The sequence below is a fragment of the Centropristis striata genome, chromosome 22, assembly GCF_030273125.1.
Source record: "Centropristis striata isolate RG_2023a ecotype Rhode Island chromosome 22, C.striata_1.0, whole genome shotgun sequence".
Taxonomy (NCBI): domain Eukaryota; kingdom Metazoa; phylum Chordata; class Actinopteri; order Perciformes; family Serranidae; genus Centropristis; species Centropristis striata.
Window position 1 is genome coordinate 27,042,001 of NC_081538.1, and position 21,770 is coordinate 27,063,770.

The 21,770-nt window shown below is 34.3% G+C and overlaps 1 protein-coding gene across 1 annotated transcript in view; it reads left to right on the forward strand.

Moving 5' to 3' along the window:
- The first annotated feature begins 2,693 nt into the window (after positions 1-2,693).
- The window catches only part of cpm (carboxypeptidase M), a 31,606-nt gene continuing 12,529 nt past the window's right edge, over positions 2,694-21,770 (forward strand). The window contains exons 1-3 of the mRNA XM_059325803.1: positions 2,694-2,961; positions 10,049-10,213; positions 13,921-14,018. Of these exons, the coding sequence (XP_059181786.1) occupies positions 10,051-10,213; positions 13,921-14,018 (261 nt within the window). The 5' untranslated portion in view covers positions 2,694-2,961; positions 10,049-10,050. The remainder of the gene's footprint in view (positions 2,962-10,048; positions 10,214-13,920; positions 14,019-21,770) is intronic.

The window sequence follows — 21,770 nt, forward strand, 5'->3', positions numbered from 1 at the left end:
TGAAATAGACTAAAATATAATATATAATATAATAATAGCATAGTATAATATAGTATGGAATATATTACATTATAAATAAGGGATTCAAATTGTGTCTCTTTTATGCTGCCACTCGATGGCGCCAAAATAGAGTTTTTCTAATCCCATACAAATCTTTAACATGTTTTGACTGTAAGTGCCACTAAACACTAGGACTACATTATCTTTAAAGACAGCTACAACTTCCTTGAATGATCCCTACAACCTCCTCAAGGTACCCTACAGCATCCCCAGGGACACCAAGACCGTTTGATTACTATAGACTTTCAAGAGACCCTACAACTTATGCAAGAAACCTAGCAAACTCTTAACAGCCCCCTTACAACCTGTTGACAGTGTGAAGAAATCCTATAACATATTCCTGGGCCTTCACAATCAGAAAGGACAAGTTGAAGAGATTATATAAAGCCCATCCTCAAGAACCTCTTCAATGAGTCCTACAGCCAGTGGCCCTGGATATAGGGTCAGAAAATTACGGAGGTCAAGGATGTTGTTTTTTTACGTGTACAGCAAGATAATATATTGTTATTTTTGGCGTATAGAGTAATTATACATTATGTAATGTTATAAGAAAATTGATATTCCCAACTGCCATTACACATTTTTTTCCTGCATTTAAGTTACATTACCGTTAGCTAACTTGCCAAATTGTTAACCTCAGTTCTTGCAGGGGCTCTGTCGTGACATTCCCACTTGAATGTTAAACATTACGTGTATGCAACTTCCCAATTTGTGTTTACAAGTTCACTAGTTCCATCTGAAAGCAATATATAATACAAAACATTCACATTTAGTTGATTTAGTCCAAATTTAAAATACAACAAGATGGTTTTTAGTTCTGTCAGGGTGTTGGTTTTTACATGGACAGTAAGTTAATATATTTTTATGATAGTTGTATAGAGTTTTTTTCTCGTTATTTTGAAATGTGTAATGTCATAAGAAAATAAATACTCCCAATGGCCATTACACATTAGCATTTCCTGCATTAAACTTAAGTTACCATTAGCTAGCTTGCTGAATTTTCGCCTCAGTTTATACGTTAAAGATTTCGTGGACTTCCCAATTCATATTTATGAGTCCACCAGTTCCATTTGAAGGCAACATATAATACAAAACAATCACATTTAGTCAAATTTCAAGTAAGCTTCCATAAGATGTTTTATGTTTCTGTCAGGATGTTGGTTTTTCCGTGAATGGTTATAGTGTAATTTTAGTCATATAGAGGTTTTAATTCTTAATACTTCCCAATTCATATTTACGAGTTCACCAGTTCCATTTGAAGGCAATATATAATACAAAACAATCATTTTGTACAAATTTCAAGTACACCCAGATGTTTTATGTTTCTGTCAGGGCAAGGTAACTTTATATATTTTTATTTTAGTCGTATAGAGGTTTTTAATCGTAATTTTACAAAAAATAATATAAGAAAATCAATATTACCAACAGCCATTAAAAAATAGCATTTCCTGCATTTAAGTTGCGCTACTGTTAGCTAGCTTGTTAAATTGTTCGCCTCAGTTTGTTCATAACAACTTGAACGTTAAACGTTAAAATTTTTCTGTCAGGCTAAGGTAACTATATATATTGTTATTTTAGTCGTATAGAGGTTTTTATTCGTAATTTTATAATATGCCATTGGAAAATGGTGATATTCCCAATGGCCATTACACATTAGCATTTCCTGCATTAAACTTAAGTTACCATTAGCTAGCTTGCTAAATTGTTCGCCTCAGTTTATACGTTAAAGATTTCGTGGACTTCCCAATTCATATTTACGAATACACCAGTTCCATTTGAAGGCAATTTAAAAACAATGACATAGATTTTTATGTTAATTGTTAGTTTATATATTGTTATTTTAGTCACATAGAGGTTTTTATTTTTAATTTTACAATATGAAATCATGAGAAAATGTTGATATACTGTAATGGCCATTACACATTAAAGTTGCGTTACCGTTAGCTAAGTTAGCTTGTTAAATCATTAGCTTCAGTCAGGGCCGGTTATTCCTACAGGCCACCAAGGCGGCTGCCTAGGGCGCCAAATTGGCAGGGGGGCGCCCCCTTGGGGCGCCCTTAAGCATACATCTTTGTTTTAACAACATTCATTAACGAAACATTTTTTAAAAAGCGTGGGCAATTTAAATTTCATTTTTATGTTTATTTTTATTGCATTTGTATGTCTACATTTTATTTATTTTCAGTCTTTGCCATTCTTAATTTGATGAAGATCTGTGTTTTCTTATTTATTTATTTATTCGTATTTTCAATTCAGTTGTTGTTGGTAAAGTTCCAAAGTTTCTAAAAATAAAAATGTTCTGAGACCATTACCTTGCTTGTAGTTCATGTATCAAATATTAGTGTACAGCATAATAGGGGGGGGGGCGCAAAATCTCAATATCGCCCTGGGCAGCCAATGGGCTAGAACCGGCCCTGGCTTCAGTCCATAGCAACGGCCCCAAATGCCCTATCGGCCTGCCATTTGAAGACAATTTTTTGATACAAAACAATCACATTTAGTCCAAATTTAAAGTACAACAAGATGTTTTATGTCTCTGTCAGGGTAAATTAACTTGTACTTGAGGTGAAAGACATATTTTTTCATAAATATTAGCTTTTTCTTTCCTTAAACTGAATGAATCATCACTTTGTTTCATTCATAAACCTGTTGAATCCGTGTGTCTGCGCCCAACACACACATACACACATTTCCGTAAGCTCCGCCCCTCCCGGAGCGGGGCAGGGAGACCCGCTGGTGAATAAGTAACATTCATTGAAAGAAGCGGACAGACGGAGACAGACTCCCGGCTTTGGACCGTCTCACCTCCGCAGCAGCAGCAGCAGGAGTCCCGGCGCTGCCTTCGGTGTTGGTCGGTGTTCAGCTCTCAGACGGACCGGAGAACCGGCAGACAGCGTCCAGGTAAGACTTCTGACCCACTTTACTGAGCTAACTGTCTGTGTGTGCCTCATTATCGATCCGCAATCAGCGTTCAGGGACATTCCTATAGTGTGACTAATATCCCTATAATCAGTATTTACATTTACTCAAATACTGAACTAAAGTAGGCTACAGTTTTAAGGTAGGTTACTAAAGTATTTCCATTTATCCTACTTATTTAATACCTTGTCAGTGGTGGAATGCAGCAAAGTACATCTAATCAAGTACTTGAGCAAATACAAGGTACTTGAATTTTTCCATTTTATTTTACTTCATATATACTTAAAAAAGGGTGTGGGGTGTGGATAAGTTATTTTCCACAAATTTGCTGTGTTATTTTTACAGCGTTTATCTGTTTTTTATTGCAAATGCCATTAAAAAAAGTAAGTTCAAATAAAATAAAAAGTAACCATAAAATGGACATTGAAATCTGTAAATTCATATAATGGGATATTATAGATTTTTAAAAACCAATAATAATATGAAAATAAATAAATAATAATAATAAATCTAGGCATTAATCATTTATAAAGTGTCACATAAATTGATATTTCTGTTTGAATTTGCTCCTTTATTTACTCTTTAATTTTCCTGGTAGTTTATTTATTTAATATATTATTATTTTTATGTGATGCAAATCAACCAGCCCCCTTCGATGAATGAAGAACAAATGCATAAAGAAATATTAAATTAAAATAATACAACTTTATTAAAAATAATAACAGAGGGAAAGCAAAAGAAAGATAACAAAATAATGCATTCATATTAATTAATTTCAATATATATATATATAGATATATATAGATATCTATATATCTATATCTATATATATATATATATATGAATATAGAATATATAAATAAATAATTAATAAATGAGAAATATCTCAATAAATGATCTCAATAAAATCATTTTTTGACATTTATTTGGCATATTTCAAGAGATCAATTAACACAGGATGAGGATTATTACAACTGAAAATTTATTTTTAATTTCACAAGGACTTGAAACAACATTATCTTAATTTATGCAAAAGTAGCAAATAAACCCATGCAACTCAGCTTAACTAAGATCCAAGCAGAATTAACTAAACTCAATGTAATTTGACTAAACTAGAATAAAAACCAAATAAAGTAAAATACACACAAAAAGTGAACTTGGAGCCGAGTTATTCTCTGAAACTGATGTGCAGACAGTGACTGACAGACAGCAACCTGTTTGTAGACTCATCAAACCGCTCAGAGAGTGTGACAGCGTTCCTGGAGACACAGACAGAAAATTAACACTTGGACACACAGTTAAGAAGAAACCTGCTGACAGGCAGCCGATCAGGACAGACGGCATGTACAGTTAAACGTTTACTGTCAGAGATATGAATCAGGCCGCTCTGCCTGTGAACAGAGAAAAAAACATGATACAATTTTTTTTTTAAATCTGCTCCAACACTCATGTCTGAATGAATCAGTTTCAATCTGCTGACAGGTTTTAATTTGAAAGTCAATCACCACTTCCTGAGTTTTCTGGATGAATTCTTCTGTAAGCTGCTTTGATTTCACCTCTGCTCCACATAATTGCTTTTTTTTTTCATACCAGCAGATAAATGACTTCATCAGGTTTCCTTTTCTTTTTTTTTAATCTCACATCTATATTGTTCTCTTCAGATACAGTGAGTCGGCTTCTTATCTCTGCCAGCAGTGGAATAAAAACCCAGAGCTTTTAGTAAAAGTAGCACAATGTAGAAACTAGGGCTGGACGATATATCCATATAAAAGATATATCGATATTTTTAAAAATGTGATATGGAATTAGACCATATCGCTTTATATCGCTTTATATATAAATGCTGCCCTTACTGCGGCCTATTTTATTTCATAGGCTATTTTTATGTAAGGTATTTTTTTTTTATTTAAATGTGCACTTTATGGAGCTTTGATTTAAAAAAAAAAAAGAAGGTACTCCTGTTGTTATTACAGTGTTTATGTTTACTTAAATAAACGGTTTTAAATGTAGTCAGACATTTTATTTCATATTAACAAGAAATATGTCATCATTATGACCGTTTATTTAATTTTAACTGGAAAAAAAATCATAATTATGGCTTTTTTTTAACTGAAGTAAATGTTGTTGGACATTTTATTTCATATTAACAAGAAAATATCTCATAATTTGTACTTTTTTTTCATATAACCAAGAAAAGTTCTCATAATTAGGACTTTTTATTTCATATAAACAAGGAAATATCTCATAATTTGTATTTTTTTCATATTAACAAGAAATATGTCATCATTATGACCTTTTATTTAATTTTAACTGGGAAAAAAATCACAATTATGGCTTTTTTTAGCTGAAGTAAATGTTGTTGGACATTTTATTTCATATTAACAAGAAAATATCTCATAATTTGTACTTTTTTTCATATAACCAAGAAAAGTTCTCATAATTAGGACTTTTTATTTCATATAAACAAGGAAATATCTCATAATTATTACTTTTTTCATATTAACAAGAAAATATGTCATCATTATGACCTTTTATTTAATTTTAACTGAAAAAAAATTCATAATTATGGCTTTTTTTTAACTGAAGTAAATGTTGTTGGACATTTTATTTCATATTAACAAGAAAATATCTCATAATTTGTACTTTTTTTTCATATAACCAAGAAAAGTTCTCATAATTAGGACTTTTTATTTCATATAAACAAGGAAATATCTCATAATTTGTATTTTTTTCATATTAACAAGAAATATGTCATCATTATGACCTTTTATTTAATTTTAACTGGAAAAAAAATCACAATTATGGCTTTTTTTAGCTGAAGTAAATGTTGTTGGACATTTTATTTCATATTAACAAGAAAATATCTCATAATTTGTACTTTTTTTTCATATAACCAAGAAAAGTTCTCATAATTAGGACTCTTTATTTCATATAAACAATGAAATATCTCATAATTATTACGTTTTTCATATTAACAAGAAAATATGTCATCATTATGACCTTTTATTTAATTTTAACTGGAAAAAAAATCATAATCATGGCTTTTTTTAACTGAAGTAAATGTTGTTGGACATGTTATTTCATATTAACAAGAAAATATCTCATAATTTGTACTTTTTTTCATTTAACAAAGAAAAGTTCTCATAATTAGAACTTTTTAAATGATATTAACAAGGAAATATCTCATAATTATTACTTTTTCATATTAACAAGATTCTCTATTATGATCTTTTATCTCATTATTATGTCTTTTTTTGTTGCCAATATCATGATATGCATTTCTTTTTATTAGGGCTGCAACTAACGATTATTTTCATTATCGATTAATCTGTCAATTATTTAAACGATTAATCGATTAGGTGATGGTCAATAAAATGTTGAAAAATATCAGTCAGTGTTTCCCAAAAACCACAAGATGACGTCATCAAATCTCTTGTTTTGTCCACAAACCGAAGAGAAATTCAGTTTATTGTCATAAAGGAACAAAAAAAACTGAAGTATTCACATTGAAGAAGCTGAAATCAGAGAATTTGGACTGACGCCTGGATTCCACTGGATGCGTAACGGCTGCAGATCCGTCGTCGGAGCCGTTACGCATCCATTATAATCAATGTGTGAGATTCCACCGACTGCAGATCCGCTGCGTAATGAGTCCGACAACGCACGGCCCTCGCAACACTTGCGCAGAGCTTCTATTTTTGTCGGACGACGGAGCACTACGCATAAATTCAGCACAGAGCAGATCGTTCGGGACAGGAAGTCTTGCACAGACACAAAATAAAACACCGGTATATTTTCAAAATAAAATACCTCGGGTTCGCTAACGAACCGGCCGGCTCGTTAACAAGCCGGCCGACCTCATTAGCGCTCGTTAAGACGGAGTCGCTGGATTTGTCTCCAGTCATTAACAAGGAGATGTTGATTATCTTCCAGTTATATCAATTGATTAGGCGTGAATTCGCGAGATCTCGTGCGTCCTCAGGACTCTGCTGTCCGCAACAGCTCCGACACAGACGGATCCGGTGGGTGTTGACGGACTGCGTAGATACGCAGCCGTTGCGGACAGACCCCTGTCGGAGTCGTTACGCATCCAGTGGAATCCAGGCGTTATTGTCTTTAAAAAAAATTATTCGATTATCAAAATAGATGACGATTAATTTAATAATCGAATATTGTCTGATTAATTTAATAATTGTTGCAGCTCTACTTTTTATCATCACCCTGACTATCGGCCTATAGTTTCTGTATGTGTCTCATGCACGGTGCACATGTCTGAGCAGGCCGACAGTGTGACACACATTCCTCCCACTCAGCTGATTGACAGCAGCAACACGTCAACTAGTGAAGCGGATAAGCTCATATATATATTTTATGACTAAAAGATGAAACTTTCTCTAGGGCATTTCAGATTTGAGCCCTGGTATGAGGCAAAAGGCAACACATTTCAGACTGTTACATTTTCATTTTGTGTTTTTTTTGCTGGCATAAAAGTGGTAAACATCAATTATGATTTATTGATGTGCACCTCAGAGAAAATGTTTTAAAAAGATACAAAAATACCAAAAAAAGGCACAAAATTACAAAAAAAAATACACAAAATTATTTTAAAAAGGTTCAAAAATACAAAAAAAGGCACAAAATTACAAAAAAAAGACACAAAATTATTTTTAAAAAGATACAAAAATACCAAAAAAAGACACAAAAATACTAAAAAAAAGACACAAAATTACTAAAAAAAAAAAAAAGACACAGAATTACCAAAAAGACACAAAATTATTTTTTTTAAAAGGCACAAAATAATTTTTTTAAAAAGGCACAAAATTATTTAAAAAAAAGACACAAAATTACTTAAAAAAAGACACAAAATTACTTAAAAAAAGACACAAAATTATTAAAAAAAGACACAAAATTACCACAAAAAGTAATTAAAGGGACCTTCCACACACAACACGGTAAAGTGCCATTCATTCAAAACTCACATTAAACCTTCCATATCAAGGTGAGGGCCACAAAATATCATCACGAGGGCCACAATTGGGCCGCGAGTTTGAGACCTATGCTTTAAATCTTCTATAATCTCCCATATTCAGCTTCATGCTTCACCTTAACTCATTAAGCAACATATACTCAACACCCTGGTGTGGTGGTCATGTGACTGTGACAAGAAGTGACTTCTCCAAAATGTGTCTGTTCCTGGAAACAGAAATATGAAAAAGTAGCTCATTTTAAAAAGCGTATTTTTTTGTTACGAGGCTAAATTTAAACCCATTTAACAATTCTAATCCGTTAATAGTTTGTCCTGTGTTGCATTTAACTTGTTCTGAACATATTTCCTGAACAAATTAAAGTCACAATTTTTGATATATGTTGTGGAGATGCAAAAGAAAAAGGCAAATTTGTGTCTCTGTAAGCAGAAAATGTGTCTAGCTTTTTTCTATTTTAAAATAAGAAATATCATAAACATAAATACCATAAACGGCCAATGTAACGTATATGTCACATCACAGATCTTTGACATTTAGGGGTAGTATTTTTTTTTTTTTAAACATCAGAAATGTGTTCTATGTGGTCCACTTATAGAAAACATCCTTTAAGGATAACTAGGTCTGGGTTCTGATGGGTTCATTAAAACAAAGTTGCAATTTTGACAAAGATATACATGGTTATAATGCAGGGTGATGGGGAAAATGGAAAAATGGTGGTCGACCGATACAGGTTTTTTAATGCCGATGCCGATACCGATTATTCTGACATCAGTCTTAACCGATCCCCGATATGTCCTGCCGATATTTTTGGGCCGATTCTTGAAGCCGATATCGCCTTTTCTCGCTCCATTTACATGATAAAAATGACACAATGATAACAAATGTTACGCAAGTCTCAATTCAGACTGTGTAAAAGTCAATAGTGAGATAATTTCCTGTTATTAGAAGATAATTTCATGTTATTATTAAATAAAATGTCACAATTATATGATATTTTCTTGTTATTATGAAATAAAAAGTCAACATTATAAGATATTTTCTTGTAAACGTGAATGAGAAAGTCACAAATATGAGATATTTTCTTTAGAAATATGAAATAAAAAGTCATAATTTTGAAATATTTGATTGTAAATAGAAAATAAAAAGCAATAATAATGTAAACTTTTTTGTGATTACAAAATAGGAAGTCATAATTATGAGATATTTTCTAGTTAAAATGAAGTAAAAATCAATAGCCAGATATGTTCCTTTAATTGGAAGATCATTTCATGTTAATATGAAATAAAATGTCTAAAATGTCATATATATATGTGTCAAACAAAAATAAATATTTATGAACAAAACAAACAAAACAGATATCAGCCGGCAGATATATCGGTCTGTCTCTAGTTTGCTTATCTGCTAAAGAAACGAGCTGCAGGAGAGTTTCAATGAGTGACTGAATGTTTGTTTCCAGGAAAACTTTACAGAGCTTTACACCTTTGGACCTGATGTTTCATAATAACTCTGATAATCTGCAGCTTGTTCTTCTTCCTCGTGAGAGAAAAACAGGTTCAAATGTTTGTTTTGTTTTTTTTTAAACTTCTCTTTATTGGGTTTTTTTTTCTTTTGTTCACATACAAAAATATAGAAGGTACACGTTCATTTATGCTTGAAATCATCACGAAAGAGCAGAATGATAGTAGAAAAATGAAAGCAATAAATAAAAATAAATAATTACAAATAAAATAAAATAAAACTAAATAAAATAAAACTAAATAAAATAAAACTAAATAAAATAAAATAAAATAAATAAAAATAAAATAAAATTAAAAAAAACCTAGGTGGAGTCAAATCAAATATCAAAACAAAAATAAGGTTTACAAATAAAAGAAAGAGATTTAAATATTAATAATGCAACTTGGAGGATTTCAAGTTTTCTAAAAATTTACATTTGTTAATTTTTCATGGGATTATATTTGGTATAATAGTGGTTCAAATGTTTTTTATTAACAACTTAATCTGAATCAGCTGTTTTTCATCAATGTGACTTTGGACTTTTTTTTGCCGCACCTCGACTCTCTCCTCCTCTGGTGGCACCGCAGTGATGTCATCGCTGCTCCTCTTCCTCCTCCTCCTCCTCCTCACTGTGGCCTCGCCGTTGGAGTTTCGTTACCACAGCAACCGTGAGATTGAGCAGCACCTCCTGCAGGTCAACGCCTCCAACCCCGACATCACACACCTGTACAGCATCGGCCAATCCGTCAGAGGTAACTTTTTATTCCATATTTACAAGAAAGATTGAATTATTATGATTTTCTATCTTAAAATAACAAGACAATATTGCACAATTATGACATTCCATCTCATTTAAACAAGAAAATGTCTAATAATTACAACTTTTTTCATAATAACCAGAAGAGATCTTGAAATAACTAAAACATCTCTAAGAAATATGACCATTTATTTCATACTTTCAAGAAAATATCTCATAATTAGGACTTTCTACTTCATAAAAAGAAGAAAAGATTTCAAAATAACGACTTTCTGTCTTATTTATGCAAGAAAATATCTCATAAACATGACTTATAACTTCATATTGTCAACAGATTATGTCAGAATTATGACTTTTGGCTCTTATTAACAAAACAAGATCTCATAATCATGGCTTTAGATGTCATAATTACAATAAATGATCTCATAATTATGACTTTTGGTTTGAGTTTTGTAAACACAGCACAACTTTTAGACGCACACACACACACACACACACACACACACACACACACACATTCTTGTACTTCTATCTTTGTGAGGACCCTCATTGGAACAGTGAATTCCCTATCAAGGTTATAATAGTTTTGGATTTTTCATTAGTTTTAATATACATTTTGTTGTGAATTTTTGTTTTCAAATTCAGCTAGTTTTAGTTAGTTTTTAGAGTGAGTTTGCTAGTTTTAGTTTTAGTTTTTTTTAATGCTTTAGTTTTAGTTTAGTTTGAATTAGTTGTAGTTTTTTGTAATGGGGTATTTCTGGGGTACCTCATTTTCATTTTTATTTCAGATAACAAAAATGTTTTTTCAATTCTAGTTTCCGTTATTTCATTAGTTTTTGTTAACTATAATAACCTTGTTCCCGAGCCCCTTACTCTAAGGTAACCATGGTTACCTTAACATAAACCTTGTAACCTTTAACCCTTAAAACAAAGTCTGAAATCTCAAAAAAGCCTTTAAAGAAGTGAGGACCGGCCGAAATGTCCTCACCCTGTTGGTTAAAAACGTGTTCTGGTCCTCACTATGTAGGAAGTACAAGAACACACACACACACACACACTGATGATGGATGGTGTCAGTCTCTATTACAACGCTGACAGTGACTTGACTGTGTGTGTTTGGTGTTTGTGTGATCATATAACGGGACTGTAAACGGCGGTTGATTTAATCTGGGCGACGGCTCAATCCGGCTAATCACCGACACACACACACACACACACACGCACACACACAGACAAACACACAGATAATCTGAGTTAATCTAGGACACCAGCTGGTCTGCTTCCAACATGTGTGTGTGTGTTTGTGTGTGATTGTGATTCATCTCGCCAGTTTTTCCCTCATGTTGCTGTGATGACTCATCCACACTTTACTACACTGTCATGTTTGCGTGTGTGTGTGTGTGTGTGTGTGTGTGTGTGTGTTTGTGTGTGTGTGTGTGTGTGTGTGTGTTACTTGCTGCAGCTTGCACAGCTTCTTCCCTTCATCTGCAATAGTTACAGTAGTTGATGGAAAGTTTTACTCACTGAAAATTGGCACCAGTGAAAATATTAAAGGGATAGTTTGGATGTTTTTAAAGTGCGGTTGTATGAGGTACTTAGTGCAGTTTAGTGTAAACAATATTTAGAGTATTTTCCTGCTTTACCTTGCCATCAGACGGCCTGAAGCTGTGATAACCCTCTCTGTAAAGTCATCAGACTCCATCGACAAAAACAGTAATTTTACCTCACAGAACTTGGAAGTTACTGATCTACCGCTGCCTCATTTGGTTAGTTTGTTTTTTTAACCTTTTACTCAACCTTTTTCTACAGCTGCGTAGGGTTGTGAAAAGTATCGATACTCGAAAAAGTATCGATACTAAAACGTTGTATCCGAATACAATACTCATTTTCAAAAATATCTCTCCAACAACTTATTAAGCAGCTAAACCATACAACCTCAAAGTATTGTTCTAATTGTTATTGTTTATTGTATTTATTTATTTTTTGCACTATCTCAGACCTGAAGCTTGTTATCATAGTTGCAGTTTCTTTTTGCAGAACTTTTTTATTATAAATATTTAACCTGCGGTTCTGTTCATTTTTACATGTTGCATTTTTCTTGTTAATAAAAATATTTCTGTTAAATTTTGGGGACTTTGTTTTTATCCTGGTGGTATCGAAAATGGTATCGAGTATAAAATAATTTCTTGAGTATCGGTATCGAGTTGAAACATTTTTTTTGTCTTTTTTGGGTAATTTTGTGTCCCATTTGGTCATTTTATTTCTTTTTTGCTAATTGTTTTGATATTTTTGGGGTCATTTTGTATCTTTTTTTGTTGTTTTCTCTCGTCTTCTTCTCCTGACGAATTAGCCTACAGCAACACATCACACTGCCACCTGCTGGCCAAAGTACGTACCTGCAGCTTTGTTTATTTACTCTATACCAGCTGATGGAAACTCACTAATTCACATTTTATTTAATGCCACGTTTGAAAATTTCTCATTTTATATATTTTTTGGTCATTTATGTCTTTCTTGGTCATTTTGAGGGGTTTTTTTGTCTTTTGGGGGTAATTTTGTGTGCCATTTGGTCATTTTATTCATTTTTCGGGTAATTTTTTTGATATTTTTTGGGTCATTTTGTGTCTTTTTTTGTTTTGTTTTCTCTTCTTCTTCTTCTTCTTCTTCTTCTTCTTCTTCTTCTTCTCCTGTTTACTAATGGATTAGCCTACAGCAACACATCACACTGCCACCTGCTGACCAAAGTACATTCCTGCAGCTTTGTTTATTTGCTCTATACCAGCTGATGGAAACTCACTAATTCACATTCTCTTTAATGCAAATTTTACTTCGACTTTAATGGAAACACGGCTATCGCTTCTGTGCCGGTACTTCCACTTTGGCTTCATTTTCCAGCCCCAAACATAACACACTGACTGTGGATAAGAACCTCATACGACCCCACTTCAAAGCATCTGAAGTATCCTCGCATGGCTGCAGACAGTGATTATTTTTTACTGTCCAGTTATTCAGGTTACAGTGCAGCTTCACATTCTTCTCTCTCTACATGCTTCACCGTCCACCATCTCATCCAAACTAAGCATTTCATACTCACTTTCTTTGCTCTTTCTGCACATATTAGGGGATAAATTACCAAGACAAACTGTGTGGAGATGCATTCAAATACCTGACATCCAGTATGTGTTTTTGGACATAAAGACACAAAATGACTAAAAAAAGACACAAAATGACTAAAAAAAAGACACATAAAGACACCAAATGACCTAAAAAATACACAAAATGACCAATAAAGACACAAAATGACTAAAAATGACACAAAATGAGAATACATGTGGGAGTGTCGCAATGCATCATGGGACTTTTCCAGAACTGAAATCATGGCGGAAGACGACTATAGCGGAGGGAGCTCAGATATAACAGCTATAAGCTCTTAAATACTTTTTGTGGCTGAAAAATCTATTTTTTAGTAGGAAGAGTTGACATTTCTGTTGAATTTCCAGAAAAACTTCAGGTTTTAGGGGCTTATTTTAAAATCGCCCAGAGGTTTTACAGGCATTTGTTCCAGCCGTTTTAGGCCTAAATGGGTTAAATGCTCCAACTCCAGTCTGGTGTTTATCCAGGACAAAATGTTTTCCTTAGAAACACAAAATGTAACCTGTATAAATGTAAAATCGTCTCTGTGGTTCTCTCTGTCTCTGTCAGGTCAGCAGCTGTGGGTGTTGGCTCTGGGTCTCAGTCCACGCCGTCACACCGTCGGCATCCCCGAGTTCAAATATGTGGCTAACATGCATGGAAACGAGGTGAGTGAACACACACACACACACACACACACACACACACACACACACGTCAGGACCCCTCCCTGTTGACAGGAAGCGGGACTAAAAGGAGACTAAAGAGATCAACAAAAGCCATTCAGAGTCAAACACACTCCACACACACTTTTGTATTCAGGCGGCAGACTCTGTGTGTGTGTGTGTGTGTGTGTGTGTGTGTGTGTGTGTGTGTGTGTGTGGCGATCCGTGTTATTTTCAGTGGAAAATAGACAGTACGCTGAGTCAACATGGAAGTATTAGAGGACATTATAAAACAAATCTTTGAGCTTTATGACTTCAGCAGAAACAAAAACAGCAATAACTGACAGGAAACAACTTTATTGACTTCAGTTCAAACACACACAGTCACAGAATAAATCTCAGACTCATACTTAGAAAAGAAAGATCAGTAAAACTTGCTGGACCAGTTTATGGATACTTTTGTGTCTTTGTTTTTGCAGACAAACGGAATAGATTTGAGAGCAACACTGTGAAAAAACTGCAATTACAAAATGTTTAATTGCAAGTAAAATAAAAGTATAATTTTGTTATTTATTTGCGCATTTAAAAGCCATTAAAAAAGTAAATAAAGAATAAAATACATATGCAGGTGAGGTAGAAACACAATTTATCCATCAACATGTAAACTCTTTTAAATATCTTATCACATTTGAACATATGTCATTATGCTGCTGCTGTGTTTGTTTGTTTGTTTGTTTGTTTGTGTTATTGTGTGACTTTCGCAGCAGCAAACCAGCAAAAATACATGTTTTTAACAGTAATTTTACCTCACAGTAGACAGGAGTTGCTGGTCTCCTGATGTCTCGATCAGTTTGTTTCTTTGTGTTGTTGTTAGGGCTGCAACTAACGATTATTTTAATAATCGATTCATCTGTTGATTATTTTGTTGATTAATCGATGAATCAGATTTTTTTTTAAAATACAAAAAAATTATTAATTTCCAACCCTTCTTTCCAAAACCAGAACTGATGCAAAAAACAGGATTTGTTCGAACATTACATTTTTTCCTTTATACTTCACACACACACACACACTCAAACTCTCTCACTCCCTTGTTGAGACACTTTGCATTGCAATTATTACCATCATTGTAGTAAGTGCAAGTTAAGTTCATTTATACACCACATTTAAACACAGCTTAAGATAACCAAGTGCTATAAAATAACTTGAATTAAATTAAAAAGTACAACACACACAAATATATTTGTCGACACTAACAGATATGGGACAAAGCACAGAATATACACATGACAACAGATTGAAAAATTAATGGGCATTAATATACATATCATGTGTTCTGCAAACTGTTTCATGCACCAAACTGTGACGTATACATGAATCCTTACAGCCCTGGTTGTGTATGATGCATTATACTCCATAAAACAAATAAAAAATCCAGGTTCCAACAGTATTCTCCTCTGAATTCAGTTCTGGTACCCAACAGTTACTTGTTTGTAATAACAAAAATGTAATCTCAGTGGTAAATACAGTCATGGAAAAATTATTAGACAATTGTTTTCTTCAATTTCTTGTTTATTTTAATGCCTGGTACAACTAAAGGTACATTTGTTTGGACAAATATAATGAAAAATGTCTAGATATCAGCTCTTAAATTAAACTCTTATCAGCTATTTTTGTTATTATCATTATATTTGTCCAAGCAAATGAACCTTTAGTTATACCAGGCATTAAATTGAACAATATATTGAAGATAAAGGGTGGTTTAATAATTTTTTCCATGACTGTATAAGTCCAAACTTCTCAATTTCAACATTGTTACTCTACTACTTGCTACTGTTAGTGACATAAGTCAGTAAAAACATCATGCAGGGATGTTAAGTGATGTTCGAATCACATCATTTAGTTGATATTCTTTATATATAAACTGTTTTTATCCTGTTTTTAAACTGTTAAAAAAGACATTATTGAAGAAAAGACTTAAAAACATCAACATAACAGCAGCACTTCTGAATGGCAGTGTGTGTTTTACGGTTTGATATAATATAATTATTTTAGAAAATGAGACAAAATCAGACTGAACTGAAATATATTCACGTTAAGTTTTAATTAAAAAACAAAATGAATAAAAGATTAAATGTAAAAACTGTGTAAAGGAAACTCAGCGACCTCTGACCAGCATCTGGTTACTGTGGCAACGGTCGACTGCTGATCACACTGTGTGTGTGTGTGTGTATGTGTGTGAAAATCAGTGGAAATGTCCTTAAATAGACAAGTCACGCCTCGACACACACACACACACTTACACACACACACTTACACAGTGTGCTACCCAGTCAGCAAACAGAGTCAGTGGAGTGTGTCGGTTCAGAGGAAACTTCCAGAAAAAGACCTTTTCACTGAGTCCGCTCACACACACACACACACACACACACACACACACACACACACACACACACACTATAACAGCAGGAATGTAGCCTCTGTGGAAAAGTTGAAAAGGTGTCGTGGAGATCATTGTGTGTGTGTTTATGTTTGCGGTTCCCAGAAAGCATCTTTCTGTGTGACGGCAGTTTGATTTCCTGTGAGGCCGACACACAAACACTTCAGGCCTCATTTATACCGAGGACACAAAGAAAACTGTCATTTTGTGTTCAGTGAGTGTTGAGCTCCGTCAGACAGACAGCTGACTTCTATTCTCTCCATCTTCTGTCTCGTTCCTGATTCGGGTAGACTGAGTAAACTGACCAGCCCTGAATAAGTGACATACTATGGTGATTTTTAGTCATTTATTCCAGCCATTCTCAACCTTGGGAGGATTTCTGGGGGTCGCCAAATAATTTTGGAAAAAATATAAATGCACCAATTTTTTTTTCAACAATATTTTTTATTGAAGTTTCAAGTGCATATCAAACTTTATGTCGAATATACAAACATTTTCATTTATATCCCCTCGAACATACATTCATTCACACAGACAAAGAAAATGAGTAAATAAAATGGACAGTGACAACAAACATCAATCTAATGCAAAATAAGTACTAAAATGTAATAAATAAGACTAAAGTGGAGCAAAATAAAATAATTAAAAAAATAAAATAAAAATAAAATAAAAATAAAATAAAAATAAAATAAAAATAAAATAAAAATAAAATAAAAATAAAATAAAAATAAAATTAAAAATTAAAAATTAAATAAAAATAAAATAAAAGGCAGGATCATTTCATAACCTATTGTTCAGTCAGTGTTATCCGTTCCATTGGTCAAGAATGACATAAATGATTCCCAAATCCAAGCAAACTCCTCCTGTTTACCTTTAACAATGTATGTCAATCTCTCCAGTCCAAGACAAGTCATCAACTCCTTCTTCCATATTGCCATTGATGGTGGTTCTACATTTTTCCAATATAGTGCAATCACTCTCCTTGCATGGAGAAGTCCAAAGTCGATCATTTCTGATTTCCTCGTTGTTCTGATGGAGTCTTTCCTTTTCCTTTTCCCCAAAATACCAAAATCTTATGGCATTCCCATAGGCCTAAATGCACATAATTAATATTAAATTGCATAATTTCAGACAGGGAGATGTTTTAGTTGTTATTAGTTTGTATGATCTGAAGTGTGCGCGTGACAGTCTGTTCAGTGAGCACAGTGGAAAAAATAAACAAACAAAAAGAAGAGGGGTTGCGGACAACATGCATGTTAATTTGGGGGTCGCGACTCAAAAAGGTTGAGAAACACTGATTCATTCAATGCATAACAATGGCAGTGCAGAAAAACTGACAAGTTGTACAATTAAACCAAACAGTGAAGGAAACGGCTGCATGAAGTTTGTATAAAACGAGCAATTTGGTGGAATTTGATCCCATTTGTTACACTAATTTGCTGCTAAAATAAGAAAAAATTTGACCGCTTGAGAACTGATGAAAAAGGTCAAGGATGACTTCTTCATGACATCATGCTGTAAACAGCTGCTGTCAGCTTCACTCTGCTTAAAGGTCATGCCAGACCTTTGGATCAGCAGAGAAAACGAGCACAATCTTAAACATCTATGGCAATAAAATGCAACACACACACTAATTTTGCACATTAACATCAGATATAATAGTAAAACACGGACAGGGAACATTTTACTGCACAATCAATACTTTATTTTAACATTCTTAGGCATTGAGCATACATTGAGACATTTTAATGTTTCTTAGTTGCTTTTTAGTGTTTTTTTAGGGGGAGATAGCAGGTCAACAGTCGATAGTGATGTACATCATCAACTTTTAGTTGCACACTGATTTACAGCAGCAGTTAAAAAGTGTTGACTAGATTGACTGTTTGCACAATCAGACACAAGAACTTTCCGTCATATTACAGGTTTTTATGAGCACGTTACAGCTGCAAATTCTTTGGCATCTATTTTGATTATCTATTAATCTTTTTCAAGCAAATTTGCCAAACATTTGCTGCTTCCAGCTTCTCAAATATGAAGATTTCCCTGCTTTTCTTTATCATATGTGGCACCAAATTTGAATTTTGAAGTGATCTTTTGTGCTCTAGGACAATTTTTTAGCATTTAATAGTCGTTAAAATAATCTGCGGATTAGTCAGTAATGAAATAATCGTTAGAGTTGGCACTTTAACTGAATCTCAGCCAACGCCTCCCGACACTTATCTGCTCTCAGTATCGGTTCTGTTTTCCTTAGGTTGATCGTGTGGGCTTAAAAAAAAGAGAAGAAGAAGTTAATGACTGTTTGTGTGCGTGTGGGTGAGTTTCCTGTGTTTTGTAACTCAGCTGCTGACCTTCAGACCTTCCTGCTGTCTAACCTGTAACTGTCAGGAGGACTTTTTATATATTTTAACTAAAGTGAGGCTGAACATTAGCTCACCGCTGCTAATGCACAGCAACATAAACAGCACAGGGCTGGTGTAAACTTGTCTCAAGTTAGAGGGGAAACTTCTCTTCCCTGCTGCTGATCCGCCTGTTTCTAAAGGAAACACCAGAGCCTGAATTAAAGATGTTTTTTATCCTTTAAAGCAGCTGAAATGATATCACTAAGAGGATATTAATGAGGCTAATATATCATTAACAGGCTACAACTGAATTCTTTTAAATAACCACTCACCAATAAGATATTTAAGGCATTTAAGGCATGTTAATCACACACATGTTAAAGCATGAAAACAGCAGCTGGGGAGCAGAAAGTGCAGCATGAACGAGAGCGCTCACATGCAGAGAAAGTAGAGAATCAATGCTTTATATTGATGCTGATATCAATAATAAAAAAGATTGCTTCAGGCGTGGGAAACGGGCTCAACACCTGCATGAAAAATGCACATTTTCATATAGATATTTAAGGCGAGACACTGGGGCGCGTCACTCTGACACCCACGTCTCTTCCCCCCTCTGGAGCTCAACTGGAGTTGAACTTGGACCTGATGAATAGCAGATGGGCTGCAGGTGTGTGAAATAATATGTGACTTAAGGAGGAAAATATTAATGCATTTCTCTAAAATGTGAACTCAGCAGACGGACGTGCAGAAAGTGATGTGCGGAAAATTTGAATGACAAGAAACAGCAGCAGAAACATATTTCAGAAGCTTAAAGTTTGTTAAAAGTTTCAAGTTTTGCTGCTCCAGCAATGTTTCTGCAGTAACATTTTGAAGTTTGAAGTTTTTTTATTTTGCACAAATAAGACAAAAGACAAGGATAAAGACACAACAACAAAAGGAAGGTGCAAGGTAGCGGCAAGAAACCCAAAACGGCTTATACAGGGCAAGTTAAATTAAAACAAGTAACTATGAAAAAAAATAAAAAATGACACATAAAAAATGACGCAAAATTATAATAATATTAAAAGTAAAAATGTTAACACATTTAACCCTCTGAAGTCATCAATCACCTCTTCACCTCTTCATAAAACCTTCAGCAGCGTTTCCTACTGTCAGCTCCCCTCTAAAGTTCTGCCTTCAAATTCCATGAGGCCAGTTTGTGTTTGATGATGATCCGCTGAGTAATAAGGTAAGGTATTTAGTATAAATAATAATGAACGAGATGTTCTCCTCATTTTACCTCTCACACGTTCAGTCCCAGCCGTAACCAATTTGGCGCCCAAAGCTAGACACGCCCCAAATCACGCCCTCATATCTGAACTCCTTTGTTGGTGAGACGACCTTCCAAACTCCATCCGATCTGCTGAGTCCTTATCAATCTTTAGGAAGAGACTGAAGTATGGGCTGAAACATGTGCCACCAGAAACTGAATCTGAATTATATAATTTATATTTGAATTTCAATTGCTTAACTTGAATAATTGCATTAAAAAACTGAATTTGAATCACATAATTTGAATTTGTATTGTTCAATTTGAATCATTGCACTGAAAAACTGAATCTGAATTGTAATTTTAAATTTAATGTATTAGTTAGGAACTGAACATTCAGTTCGCAAAATTCAATTTCAATTTTCTGCCACGAACAACCTGTAGCTGAGGCAGAGCAATCGAGCGCAGATACACAGAGCGCCTCTTCGGCCAATCAGCACCTCCGTTTACTCTTGTAACATTTGTTGTCACCTGGTTGCCATAGCGCCTCTTCGGCCAATCAGCACCAGACAGGTCCCGCTATATTGCTATATTGGTCATAGTGATCCCGTGAAGGCAAAGTTATATTCTGCTCTTCCATAGTGCAGTCCTGCATCTTGAAACAAGGTGCACAGTAGCACAGTGCTAACAGGCTAACAGTTAGCAGAATTGCCTTATCATCTTTTTTCTTCTAAATGGGACCATTATTTAAACATTAACATCAGATTGTGTTGAAGAAGACTTGAAACAACCGATTGAGACCAGAATGTTGCCACCAGATTTTTTTCTGCGGTAATTAATCAAGTGAGAAGTCGTCTCAGTTTATATTGTGATAGATAGGACCGGACGGTGGAGACCCCTGCTGGATTTTTGAAGAATTGCAGGTTGAAGGCACTTCAGCATTTGCTTCATTGCTCAGAGCGGGAGGTTGCCGCCTTGCTCTTACATGTGGAGCTGCCAAACATGGTTTCAATTGACCACATTTACCCCCCGAAGGCCCCATAGAAGCTGCTCTCCTCCCATTAGTCGTTTAGTGGAACCAGTCCGTCGTTTGGCTCATTTTCCGTAACCAGTGTGGCATTAAAATACGGTGGAATTTCCAATCTAAATAGCTAACTAATTAAAGTTTTCATCTGGCCGACAGCAGCGTTCCTACACTGTGACGAGACGTGTGGATGAAGCAATAAGGTGTTATAGTTTACTCTATTAGCAGCTGCTTCTTAATGCTTCATGGCTCGTTTGGTCGTCATGGCAAAACCATCTCACCGCAGCAAGTCTGTGACTTATCCGCTTACATGAAATTGGTTGATTATAAATTTTTGTGCATCCAGAAGACGACTTCTTTCAGACTAGTGGAAAAAAACATCCAAAACACACATTTTCTTTTCTTTTTGGTTGACCAAAAAACCCAAATAATTTTAGCTTTTTCCGATAAAACGCTTTTGTGTTCTGGAAATCTGTACAAATTAGCACATATTAAATAAGATAATACCTTTATTTACATATTTAAACATAAGTTTCATAGAGAAGTCATTAGTTAAAAGGCTCAGGAACGTCCTGAAACAGCTGGTTTCTGTAGTTTTTATGACACATTCCTGCTGGAGGATATAGTGCATTTATAAGGGGGGACTATTTTCAGCGGCGGATTAATCCACATTTGCTGATTTAGTGAGTTTTCGTGGCAGCAG